The sequence below is a fragment of the Crocodylus porosus genome, unplaced genomic scaffold (assembly GCF_001723895.1).
Source record: "Crocodylus porosus isolate Cpor-Errol unplaced genomic scaffold, CroPor_comp1, whole genome shotgun sequence".
Taxonomy (NCBI): domain Eukaryota; kingdom Metazoa; phylum Chordata; order Crocodylia; family Crocodylidae; genus Crocodylus; species Crocodylus porosus.
Window position 1 is genome coordinate 19204214 of NW_017728907.1, and position 13846 is coordinate 19218059.

General features: G+C 44.6%; 1 protein-coding gene across 5 annotated transcripts in view; it reads left to right on the forward strand.

The window, feature by feature from the left end:
• Positions 1-13846, forward strand: part of RALGPS2 (Ral GEF with PH domain and SH3 binding motif 2) — a 233884-nt gene that overhangs the window by 168027 nt on the left and 52011 nt on the right. For 4 of the 5 annotated variants that reach the window (XM_019530901.1, XM_019530905.1, XM_019530904.1 and 1 more), the window contains exons 11-12: positions 6163-6230; positions 10874-11009. In XM_019530901.1, coding sequence (XP_019386446.1) covers positions 6163-6230; positions 10874-11009 — 204 coding nt within the window. The remainder of the gene's footprint in view (positions 1-6162; positions 6231-10873; positions 11010-13846) is intronic. The other variant, XM_019530903.1, reaches the window with a different exon arrangement.

Genomic DNA, 13846 nt, shown 5'->3' on the forward strand with positions numbered 1-13846 from the left:
TAGTAGTCTAACAGAAAGGGTGGGCATTGGAAATAGGAGGCACAGAGATTTGCCTAGAGTAGAAAGTGGGAAGTTGGAGCTGTTTAGAAAGAAGATCAACAGGTTACATGGCAAAAATGTGCAAAACACAAAAGAAATAGAAAAGATAAATTAGCTGCTCCTATTTACTCCTCCTCATGATGTAAGAAAAAAGGCATCCAAATAAAATTGGAATTCCTGTATTTACTTGCATACAAGATGCATTCCCTTCCCCCCCACCTCAGTTTGGCGTGGGGGGGAAAGCCCCTTCTCTTATAATCGCGTGCAAGAAAATCTCATTAAATACACTGTCTGTCATTCAACTACTTCCAAAAGAAGCATGTGCTTAGAATTGGAAACAACTGGGAAGTTGATTAAAAGCAGCCAATACTAAGCATGGCTATAAAATACATGGCCCATATTGCGCAAACATGCTGCTGGGAACCTACCACAAGGTGTTGTGTTGTTTTAGTTTTTAAGGAAAACTTTTCATGTCCTAGGTCAAATTAGCCAGATGAAGCCAAATTCCATTTGAATCCTCCAAGAACCATGTTTGCCCCTGCTACCAGCAAGTATCCTCCACCCCAGCCTGGGGCTGCAGATACTTCCATATCCTTTAGCAGGCATCCTACGTGCAGGCCCAAGCTGGGCAGCACCTGCTGGCACCCCTTCACTTTGGCACCCAGGGCAGTTACCTCACTCACCCCCCCGCACCCCATGCTATGGCACTGCTGAGCTGTAGGGTCACCATGACTTGAAATTCTGTTGATTATGGTGTGGCCCCACCCAATAAGTTATGCGCTATATCACAAGCCTTCAGTTTTAGACCAATATCATATGTAGTTTGTCCTACATATAAGTAGGTGTCAAAAGTGCTGCTCAGAAGCATGTTTATGGAGTTCCTGTACTAAAACTTGCAGCAATTTCCAAAAAAAAAAGAAGCAACATGCATCAATTCTGGTTGAGCTAAGTGTATGAATACTTTATGCAAATTGCTACAGCCATGTTTATTTCAGGGTTAGTCAGGGAAAGCAGGGTCTGAGGGTAAGGAGAGGGGCTGCCATGGGAAAAAGTTAGTGGGAAGCAGATTGCAAAGAGTCTACCTGATCCCTCCAGATTTATTTTTTTTTGTGCTGTAGCAGTGGGAAGGGGACAAATTCAAGGCAAACCTCCAATAATGGGATTCTATACCTGAAAGTAGAACAAATTTATACATTTTCCATATATAGAATCTAATTATTGGGGGTTGTCTGATTATCAGGGTCTTCTATTTGAGCAAATATGGTAATACAGTCATAACTGATAAATGCTAATTTTAATTATCATACAAAACATAATTAACCTATGTAACCCATGGCCATATATTATGATTGATCCAGACCTCAGCTTTTTTTAAAGCACTGGGAGCTGGGGCAGGTGGGACAGCCATGGGGAGGTGGGGGCTGGGAGCTGGCAGGGGTTCCCCAATGGTCCCCTCCTCCAGTCCCATCTCCCTTGCCCCCTTACTTACCAGCTCAGAGTCCGGCTGCAGGTCCCTGATGCAGCTACCAGAGACTATCTGAATCATCAAAGCTGTCTGAATCTTCCGAAGTTTCGGAGAGCTTCGAATTGATTCAGACCTTTTTATTGGTCCCCTGATTCGAGTCTGCTTTGGAGATTTGGCCACTGAATCAGGCTGAATCTCTTCCAAATCAAAACACCACCTGGAGCTTCACACAGCCCTACTTTGTTTTTAAAATGAAGTGATCGTTTACATTAGTAGTAAAAATATTTGTTCCAAATAATTTAATTGGCTCTGGCTAGGAAGAAGATTCACTGGGGGAAGATACTCTGTCATTTTTTCATTACTGTTTCTTGCATCCTCCTTTGGAGCATCTGGTATTGAGCCAGTCAGTGACTAGATTTTTGAACTAAATGAAAGAGTCCGTTTCTTCAGTATAGTAGTTTTTGTGGTGATATTGTAATCAATGGAAAGTTGGTGAAGAGGAGTTGTATACAAGTGAATATGATTTTGTACTTGAATATTGAGAACTGTGGGGATGATTATTTTATTCTTAGGCTGTGGACAGATGTGCATTTGTAGTGTTACATGTGCCTTGACACTTCTATAATACTACAAAAATGTAGTGACGTAGTATACGTAAGGTCAGAGCCCCTCCAACCACCCTCAAGGAAGTGCTACAAAATTGCTTTAAAGGTATGCTTTCCAGCCAGGAGGTGATAAGCAGGGATCCTGTGGCTGCAGAGCCGGCCATGGAGCTGTGCTCCGGCCGCATGCCAGCCTCCCTCTCCCCATTCCCCGGGCAGCATGCATGTGGCCTGCACATGGTGGACACCACCACACTGCACCCCATATCACTTACCCGCAAAGCCCCCATGCAGAGGGGCACCCCTGCCCTCACCCCCTGGCCCTGTTCCCAGCTGTGATGTGCTGCCTGGGGCCAGCAGCACCCCCTGCTCCCTCAGCCCCCAAACCCCACTTACTGCTAGGATCCAGGGGTGAAGGGCATGGCTCCGCAGTAGCAGCACTTGCCCACAAAGTCCCCCACCCTGCTTGCAGCTGCCACCATTCCACACCGCTGCGGAGCTGTGCAGCTGGTTATGGGGCATGCTGCTGCATGCAAGCCCCCCGTTTCACCTCCCAACTGGGCAGCACATATGCGGCTCACACACAGTGGTTGCCACTGTGCTGCTGCTGCTGCTGCTGCAGCACCACCCTGTGCTGTTTGCCTACAAAGCCATTCAGGTGGCTGTGGGATGGTAGTGCAGGGTGCAGTGGCAGAGTTGTGGTGGCAGTCTCTGTGTGCAAACCTGTCAGGCCGGCTGGCATGTGTGTGGCCCACAGAGTGGCACTCCTACCATCCCCCCTCCCCCCCCTGCTCCTGGGAGTGGACACAGGGGCACACTTCCTCCCTCCTTCTTAATCTACCCCCCAGCACCTTCCCTTTCCCTTGCCCTGCCCCACCCCTTTCTCCCACACACTTACCTGCTGGGGTGGGTGTCTGTGTGCGTGTCTGTCTGCATGTCTCGGGCTGTTGCAAAGGGCATCAGGAGGGCTGTTGAGACTGTGGGGGGTAGTGCGGGGCACCAGCAGCACTGGGAGGGGCTGTGGGGGGCCTTTAATTTTTATCACAGAATTTGCTATTTTTAATCAGAGAATTGGCGGTTTTTAATTGGAGACAACCAGGATCCCTGGTGGTAAGGCATTGTTCCTCTGTTACCCATCCCCTCCTTTTGTTGGGAGGGAGCCTGTCTCTGATCCTGTTCCAGCTCATCCTTGTGACTGCAAAAGTGGTTCCTGCTTCAGCTGCAGTAGTAGTAAAGGCAGTAGTAGCACTGGTCCCTGCTGTGGCATTATGCAGAGCTACTGCCTCAGGTCCCAGATAGATTGTATCTCTGCTTCCTGTCACTGACACTTGGATCTGGGAATGGCTGGTAGTCATTAAGCCTTGGTAGTGGTAGTGGGTGGGGAACAGAGCAGAGGACTGAGAGATGCTGTAGGAGGAAGAGATTTCTCTTATAGTGGTACATGTACTGTTTGGATGTTACATGCAGCACTGCAAAATGTAACACTGCAGAGAGAGTTCCTGTTTCATCCAGGATCTTACTACTGTAGTTACTTGATTCCAAGACTAGGCTTCCCCACTCCCATTTTAAGATGGTGGGGGGAGCCCCTCATCTTGGAATCAAGTAGGAGTCAGGCAGCTGCTCTAGCTCTGGCCCCAACCCCAGGTTGGGGTTAGAGCCACAGCTGCTGCCTGCCCCACCTACCCCTGCACCCCCTGTCTCCCCTGTGCCAGTTCTGCTACCTTCATTTCCCACCCAGCTTACTCTTGCTCCAGGGATGGCAACTTCCATCCCTGCTGCAGTGTGGAGCAAGGCTCTAGCCCAGCCCTGTAGCAACAGCGCCTACTCCACATTGCTGCTGTGTGGCTGGGGCTGCGCTTCATTCCCCAGACTGGAGCAGGGACAGAGCCTGCCAGAACTGGAATAGGGGTAAGGTAGAGAGGAGCAAGTGGAAGGTAGAAGATTTTAGGGAAGGGAAAATGAGAGAAAGCAGGGGTGGGGGCCTAAGGTTCCAGTGGGCAGAAGCAGCATAAGGGGAAAAGGGGTCAGTCCTGAGGCTGCAAGTGGGGGATGGCACAAGGATGGCATAAGTGCGTGTGTTGTGGGGGGGGGGAAACAGGTGGCAAGGGTCAAACTGCTTGCTCCCTACCACCTGCCCCCCTCCTTACTGTCTGTATCTGATTGTTCTTCCCTACTGCCTGTCCCCTCACTGCCCTTCCGGCTGTCTGCCCTATTACATGTCCCCCCTACTACCTGCATCCCTGCAGCAATAGGGATATGAATTTAAAGTATCCCTTCAATAATTCTGCTGGTATAGAAGTTAGTTATTACACATTTAAATTTATAAATGTGTTACAATTTACCCTTTACAGAATCTAGTTATCGGGGCTCATTGTAAATTCAGGGTCATTTTAAATTCAGGTAAATACAGTAGTCACACTTGCACTATTTTTGTAGCACTAGGGCAGTTTACACATTTATGTACCCATTTCTTGTAGTACTACAACAGCATATACATCACTACAAATATAACATCTGTCCATGGCCTTAGTTTCCTTTGTCATGAAAGTTATGCTACTCTAGTAGTTTGAAACAAGCTATTACCTCCATAAATTTACTCTTATTCCTAAAGATTGCTCTTTCTAAATTCATGTTCACTTAAAAATATCTATTTGATCAAAACATTTAGTCAGCTCACTTTACTACTTGAAGTTATCTAACTAATAGTCTGTCACTTTGCAATAGCATTAAAGAACATTGAAGAGCATTCCTATCTAAAATAAATGGAAATAGGTAGTATTATTAGCCCACACAAGATGATTATTTATTGTACCAACAATTATTAATAAATTGGTATATTGTTGTTATAGAGTATCTCATTATTTATAACAAATTAAAGATGAGCACAAACAGGTTTACTTTATTATTTTTGCACATTGTTTTTTATTAGCATGGTGTGGTGGGACAGTAGGGGGTGCTTTGCACTGAGCTACCTGCCTCACTGCACACAACCAAAGCCAAAGTGCAGATGCCTCCCCAGGGATGCCAACTTCTGGCCAGCCAGTCTGGGGTAACTGCTGCCACCACCTGAGCTTTGGTCTCTGTTGGGCCCTGTGCCGCCTGGGGTACACCGTTCCTGCAGACCTAGGGGTTGCTTAGCCCCAGCAGGATATATCTGGGTGCTTCTTATAGCCTGAAGCATAGAAAGGAGCCTCCCTTAGTTGGCTGAGCAAAGGGAGCAAAAAGGCCTGCCTCTCAAGCATGTACAACAACCCCTCTCAAGCATGTATAACAAGGCATGTAATAACAGATGGCTTTATTGGGTAGAGAGGTATGGGGAGGGGTACCAGTCAGAGTAGTATCAAAAGAATGACCCTGAGCAAATAGAAGTGGCTTGTTAGCCTTTTAATACGCTTCTTGATCACTTCATCCTACGTTACTTGCTGAAATCCAAGTAAGTTGCTCACAGTTGCATCTAGAATTTGACTAAGCTCTCTCTATGGAGGCTGCATAGTTTGTCTGCTGTATTCCCAAAACATGTCTGCCCCACTTCCTCATGGAAGTTTTTTTTTTTTTTATATACCTGCTGTGACCTCATCACTAAGTTCCCACCAGAAGCAGATCCATTGGCTGCTGACTGGTGCTTCCAAATAACATCAGACTGACCAGGTGAGATGACTAGTCACCTGATCTGCAAGGGTGGGAACCTGAGACAAAAGGAGGAGCAGATTCCCCCTCCCATTTTTGAATTTTTATACCTTAGCTAGTCCCATAGGCAGGAAACACCTAGGGGGGAGGAGGTGCTGCCTCACAGCAGAGACAGACTTGGGGCATTTTCTCCACACGTGGAAAGTTCAAAATTTGAAATATAATCAGTATACATTTATCTCAAAATACAGGAAATGGATTGTTTATTGCTCCTTTTGATTGTCTTGTTAAAGGTGATACATGAGCTGGAATTTCTAGTACACACAGTAGTCTGTCTTACACTTGTGGTAGTGAAAATCCTTTTAGCATAAATCATAAAACTTCAGCTTTGGAAGAGTTAGTTTTAACCTTTATTCTTTTTTAATGCAGGCTTTCATTAAAGATAGAGCCAGGGACCAGCACCCCACATTCTGCTGCTTCCAGAGAGGATTTAGCAGGTAAATGCTTAATAATTATTGGAATACAGTAAAATATGCTCCTTGTTATTTGCTACCTTTGCGCTATTAGGATAATAGCTTAAGCCAGCTTGGGTTGGCGGGGAAGTCCTCCGGTGAACTGGATCACAAGGGGGAGGCTTATAAGGGGTGGAGACTTGGACGGGCAACTGGGGAGGAGTGTGGGAGCATTGCTTGGGTATGCAGGGGTGGGGTCGGGGGGTGGAGTGCAGTTGAAGTTGCAGCTAGCAAGGGATGTGAAGGGTAACGGGTTTCTACAAGTCTGTTGGTAGCAGGAGGAAGATCGAGGAAAATGTGGGTCCATTACTGAATGGGGGAGGCAACCTCATGACAGAGGATGAGGGGAGGGGGTTGAAGTGCTCAGTGGCTTTTTTGCCTCAGTCTTCATGAGCAAGTTCAGCTCCCAGACTGCTGCATTGAGTGGCACAGTTTGTGGGGGAGGTGGGCAGCCAACAGTGGTGAAAGAACAGATTGCAGACTGGAGGGGCTGGACATGTGAAGGCCCATGGGGCCAGATGGGGTGCACCTGAGGTTGCTAAGAGAGTTGGCTGGTGACATTGTGGAATCTCTGGCCATCATTTTTGTGAGCTTATAGCTATTGGGAGAGGTATTGGAGAAGGGCAGGCATGGTGCTCGCGTTTGGGAGGGGGTGGAGGGAGGACATGAGGCCCTGCAGACTGGTCAGCCTTGCCATGGTCGCTGGAGGAATCGTGGAGTGGGTCCTTGAGGAGTCCAGTTCTGAGCACTCGGAGGGCAGGGAAGGTGACTGGGAGCAGCTGGTGTGGCTTTGCCTGGGGTGAGTCATGCCTGGTTGGCCTGATTGCCTTCTGTGATGAGATGACTGGCTCTGTGGATGCAGGGAGACTGGTGGATAATGGTATACTTTGATTTTTTGGTAGGGCTTTTGATGCAGTCTCCCACAGCATTCTTGCAGGCAAGCTGGAGAGGTATGGGCTGGATGGGTGGACTGTGGGGTAGATAGAAGTCTGGATGGAGCACTGGGCTCAGAGGTTGGTGGTCTGGTAGCAGCCATTGTTGGGTGGAGTGCTCCATGGGTTGGTCCTGAGGCCAGTTTTGTTCGATGTGACCCTAGTTGGGGATGGTCCTGCTTTGAGCAGGGGGTTGGACTAGATCATTGGTTCCCAACTTCCGAGCCGTGGCTCAGTACTGGACCACGAGGGGTTGGCTGCCAGTTCGCAAGAAGTTTGGCTTCCGGACTGGAAGTCTGGAAGTAACCAGCATGCTGTGGAGCGGCAGCCAACCTGTTTTTATATTGAGTATACAATGGTTGACTGCTGCTACTCAGTATAAAAAAGGGTTGGCTGCCATTCCGCTGTATACCAGTCACTTCTGGACTGCAGTTTGCCAGTCCATGGTCTGCAAAGGTTGGGAACCACTGTACTAGATGACCTCCTGAGGTTCCTTCCAACCCTAACTTTCTATGATTTTTATGATAAGAAATTTTCCAAGAAGTAAAACAAGATGGAGATCATATTTAGAATTTTAAGGGAGAGCCTACTTCTTGTAGAAAATTGAGTCAACGTCTTGATTATTTTGCTCTTTTAGTATTCTTCTGGTAATGTGTTAGGATATGCATGATGTACAAGATTAAGAACTGTTAAATGTATATTTCTTATCTCTACTCAGAAAAGCTCTTATGTAAATTAGTCCCATTTTAAAGTTTTGTTTTAGAATGGGATTATCAAAAGAACCTAACAACTCGCATTGATTTTATTTTTCATTGGGAGTTGTATTCCTAATGAACTTTTTTTGAAAATTCAGGTCTTAACCAAGTAAAATTATTTGTTTAGGAAGTTTTAGTAATTTAAGGGATTTCTTCTGTTGTCTTTATAAAAGCAATGTTACTAAACATAACAGTTAATTAGCAAAAGGTTCAAGTTTTCTAAATTAACTGGTATTACCCCCCAAGTCAGGACATTAGTCATTTTAAATGCTTTGAAGTCATCCATATTTAATTCATTTAGAATAAAACATTTTTAAACTATACACATTTGTCAAGGCGAAAATTATTAAAATTCACCTTGAAGGTATGCAGTAAGTGGAAATTCTGTGCTATACAAGTATGTCTAGGGTTGCAAGATGCAATTAAAATTAAAAATTGTATTGGGGTCAGATGAGATGATGATCTACTGTTCTTAACACTATTTATATAAGGAGAGAAATGGAATTAGATTTGCTATTAGAATTCTGAATCTGAATTGTCTGACTTCTCTGCAACTGAATACCAAAGTTTTAATATTGTGTGCAAAGTCTTTTCTGTCAAGAAATCAAAATGGGGACTGTTGCATTAAAAACAATAAGGCTACATATAATACAAAAGAAAAATCTAAGTTGTGGCTTTTGAACACACATACATATGTGTTCTTTATATATCCGCCACAGTCATTTTCCCAGCCCACCTTCTCCATTTGCCTAGTTCCCTGCAGAGTTGCCAGCTCAGTATATGTAATTATCTGGTTTTTATCATGTTCATTGTATTGATCAGAAAAAATTAAAACTGACATCGAATAGCAATTAGAATTGCCTCATGCTCTCTCAGGGAGAAAAAATTTTGTTTTACAACATTATTATGTTTATAATAATAACAGCATTATAAAAGTGAAAAGATTTATTTTCATCTTATTCCTTCCAGGTGCTTCCTTTGTCACAGTACTTCAAAAGACATGTTAATTTTCTAAAGGAAGTGTGTGTGTGTGTATTTTAAAACTCCAATATTTTATATTCTTATTGTTAATTATTGACTACTTGTAATAATTCCATCTTAGATTTAAACAAGAACTGCTCTTTTATGCATATTTTCTAATAAAATGCCATTGCCATTCTCCATACTAATCTTGTACATGTATTAAAAAGATACCAACCCTATATATTCTTGGAGGTTGAGGAATAAATTAACAGGGGTGGGCAATTATTTTGGGCAAAGGGCCGCTTACTGAGTTTTTTGGCAAGCTGTTGAGGGCTGTATGGGTAGCCCTGCCCTTTGACAGGTGTTCCACCCCTTGACAGGTGCTTTGCCCCTTGATTGCTATCTTGTGACCAGAAGTCCTGCCCCCTAACCCCCAGCCTTTGCCACCAGAAGTCCCTCTCCTTGCCCCCAGAAGTACTCCTTTCAGCAAGTGGTTTTGCCATCTCAGGACCAGACAAATACCAAATTATATTCTAAAAAATGAACATCTACAGCATTCATTAATTTGATTTTTTTTTTTAAATTGTCCTGATTTACATGCGTTTGTATAGTGTACACAGAGGTGATTGCACAATAGCTCAAAATGAAGTCTTACTCTTACATATTGGTGGGGTTTAGGACAAGGTTCCCTCTAAGCTGTGTGCATGCGCAGCTGAGCACAAATAAAAATCTTGCTGTGCACCAACTTTTTAAAGCCATGCACCTGCCCAGAGAGGAGCTGGGTTTGGAGTGCAGCAGAGGCACCAAGGCCGGCGTGGGACACTTGCCAAAGGTAAGCTTGTCACTCCTTATGCAGGGCAGACAGTGGCTCCTCCCCAAGGCAGGGGCTGGGGGCTGGCATGGACTCTGCTGGCTCTGGAGAATTGTTCCACCCCCCACGTATTGCTTCGGGGAGCAAGGAGGCACATGGCATCAGGGCTGGGGAGTGGAGCATTTCCCTGGAGCCGGCGGACCCCACACCAGCCCAAGCCCTGCCTTGCCTCATCTCGGAGAGGAGCTGCTGCCTGCCCTGCTTGAAGAGTGAGGAGCTTACCTTCAGTAAGTGTCCCATGCTGGCCCCGGTGCTCCCCTTTCAGTTCTATCAATTGATTGTGTCCGGCCCATGGCTGGGCCACAGCATCAATTTTTCCTTACTGTGGGACACTAACCAGTGGACTGTGCTGAAAGAGGGAGGTGGGACTGAAGCAGTGCATTCCCGGACCACTACTCCTTAGAGGGAACATTGGTTTAGGGCATGGGGCATATGTATAGTCTGTGAGTGGGGTGAGGGAGCATGTGCATGTGTGTGCGTGGATATGTGGGTGGGTATGGGGTTTGTGCAGGGCTGTGTGTGGAGGTATGAGGGGGTGTGGACTTGGGGGGGTTCTGTGAATGGCAGGGTGAGGGGGTGTGGATGCATGTGTATGGTGGGGTGCACATGTGGGACACACACACACAGAGTCCTCTCCCTCCCTTATTGCGTTCTCTCTCTCTCTCCTCCCTCACTGCAGGGACACGTGTGTGCACACATGCACACACACGCACATGCGCACACACATCCTTTCGCTCCTGGCTTTGGGGGTACTGGCATGAGCCCTGTGATCCAGTGATGCATGCTGCAGCAGGAAGAGGCTTACGCTGGGAGGGGGAGGGAGGAGACTGAGATGAGAGGGGGCAGGGCTGGGTTGGCCTTGCTGCTGAGACCTGCTGGCTTTCCCTGGGTCCTACTGCCCTTAGCTCCTGTTACCTTTGACAGGCAGCCAGGGGCAGATGAATATCAATTTTTCTAAATTTTTTAGGGGCCCTGTGGGCTGGATAGAATGGCTTGGTGGGCCAGATGCAGCCTGCGGACCATATTTTGCCTGCCCCTGCATTAGAGGTTGTCATAATGATATTTATTCTGCTCAGTTGGAAATTCCTATTTTTCTGTTGTTCATAGGCTCTGAAGTGGGAGCATCTCCACAAAGTGGAAGGAAAAATGTTGCTGCTGAAGGAGCACTGCTACCACCAACCCCCCCATCACCTAGGAACCTGATACCACATGGGCATAGAAAGTGTCACAGTTTGGGGTACAAGTCAGTATTTTATTCAACTTAATATTTAAATTGTAAAGTATATTCACATACTGCATTGCCTTCTAATACCAAAGATTTTCATTTAAAGGAAATTACTTTCATTACAAATTTTACTCTAAGAAACCACAAAATGCAACCAATTATTCTGCTTTTGAGTTGGAAAAGTAGCTAGTAAGAGTTTGTTTATTGTTAATCATCAGTTTTCAAACATAACAACTTGCTGCTTGATATTGGAAAAGTGCTAGCCAATGACAAAATTGTATGTATCGAAGTTTTACTACAGAGAATGTAATCCTTGGGTTGGGGGTGGGGGGGATGATGAAGTAGGCTGGGGGAAGGATTTGGAGTTGGTCAGTATCTGGCTTTTCTAATTGCAGCCTAAACTGAGAAATGGTATACCACCAAAAACATACTGTATTCTTTGCAGTTCTATGTCATAAGAGGGTCTGACTGAAACACCCTGGCCACACATTACATTTAAGATGTGATTAATAAGTTAATTTTATCTTAAGTTGTGACCTGGCCACACATTTAATCAATTAATGTGATAATAAAAAGAGTAATAAGCCACAAAGTTATTCCACAAAAAATGTGTAATACCTTTGTGGCTGGTTCCTGTCACACCATTAAATGAACATGTGGCCAGAGGGAACCCCATGGCTGGAGGTCCCGTCAGCTGAGCCAGGCTCCCAGCCGTGGAGACACATCAGACATCTGATACATTTCTGCAGCTGAGAGCCTGGTTCAGCTGATGGGACTCCCAGCCATGGGGACTCATGGTGCACCCCCACAGCAGGGAGCCCTGTTTAGCTGAGGGGGCTCCCAGCCATGGGAGCTTGCCACTTGCTGGTTCAAGGGGAGTCCAGTATCATAATCTGGGGCTCTCCCTGTACTGTCAGTAAGGTGTGATGTGGTTTGATATGGGATCCCACAGTCATGCCTCCTGCCTCTCTCATGTGAGGCATGGCAGGAAGTGCAGTTATGTGGATCTTGCATCAGATCCTGTCGCACCTTTTACCTGCATGTCTGGAGAGGCGCAAGGAAAAATGAAACAACTCTTTCTTAGTTTACTTTCCTAACCTGGATTTCCACATTATACATTTGAATGAAAACATGCATCTTCAGTTGTGTATTTTTTTAAAAGTGTTTATACTTATGTGATTTTAAGAGGTTATAACAAGCCTGGTTTTGTTCACTTTTTGACACTGTGAGAATAGAGCAAATTAAATTCTTAATCTGTCATATCTTGTATAATATTTCTCAACTAAACAAGCTTTCTTTTAATCATAGCTAATATAACTGACTCAACTCAGTTAATACAGAATATTTCAGTGACAGATTTTAAATTGTGACCAAGTAATATCAGCAAAAAACCTCCTAACAGACATTTTGTTAGCAATTAATATCAATGTCTTTTATTCACTCTCTGGTTATAATTAACTCTCTAATGTCTTTCTTCTCTTGTGCCTGTCTACTTATGAGGGGCTTTTGTAAAATGCATTCAGCTTTTATTGTTTGAAAATGGATTCATCTGCTCTTTTATGTAAGCACTATGTTAAGTTACCTGTCCTTGGTCATATGAAACTTCAAGTCCTTTCCTTTCAATTGCTGTTGAAAAACAAAATATATACACAATGTGCTCCTCTCCATCAAAAGAATGGAAAGAGAAAAATTTCCTTTTGTTTTTACATATTTGTCCTTCTCAATTTTTTGTACAGTACCCCAAAAAAAAAATTGGTATTTAATAAATCCCTTTTTTGGAGGATCTATTAATTATATCAAATGTCGAAGCAATTCTCACACATGTTCTGCCCCAGGTGATCTCTAGAGCCCCCAAGTAGATTTATTACCGTGATACTGATACGCAGGTCTATAGATGATATGAGGCTCCCATGACTGGCAGCTAGTCATCGAGTTAAGTCTCTGTACTTGTCTCTACCCTCCTTAGTGGACTTTCGAAGATTGGCTTTATGACCTGTAGGAAGACTTCATACTTTGTCCAATGTTAGAATAAAGCCTTTTGGTTGTGACTTCTGTTTCTTAGGGTATTTTATATGGTCTTTTACAGTGTTAGCCTCCTTGGTTAAAACATAGCAGGGCATTTTGGGCGTAAGGGCAGTTCTGAAATAAAACCATTTTGTATGCAATGATCATCTACTGAACCACACCATCACTCTTCATGGTCATAAATGATGCGTGTGTTTGACAATCTTGCCATTAATGTTCCCCACTGCTATGTAATTTCACGTTTATTGCACATGAAATTGGTTGTCTTTCAAAATTGCCATTACTTTCTGAAACATCCTTGTAGCTTGATTTCTAAAAATAGCAATTTCCACCAAGCTACCTGTGAAGTGTCACATCAGTGTGACTTCATACCCCTTTTTATTCTGCTTGTGGTTTCTGCATCATTGAAACGTTCTGTCCTTTGGGCCTGTATTTACTATTCTTGGGGAGAAGGCAGGCTTCCTCTTTCTTTCTTCATGAAGCTTTGATTGTTTTATATTAAAAGAGTTGAATAAAAATCATGTTCGCATTACTGCTCATTTTGACTACAGTGTTTGTAGACACTCAAATGCAGCAAAAGAACTCTAAGGTACATCTCTTCTATCACTTACCCTTTTCTTGGAGGTTACAGAGGTCATCAAAAGTCATCACATTTGTTGTAGTACATACACTTTCAGTGTGATGAAAAGCCAGCATCCACATGTTCATGTGTTGTGCTTTAGAAATGGCGAATTCACCACAAGAACAGCAGATCCATGACAAAAAGCTACTGTTTCAAACGGAGGCATTTGGGTAGCAGGATCAGGTGTTGCCATGGCAGCAACAGCTGA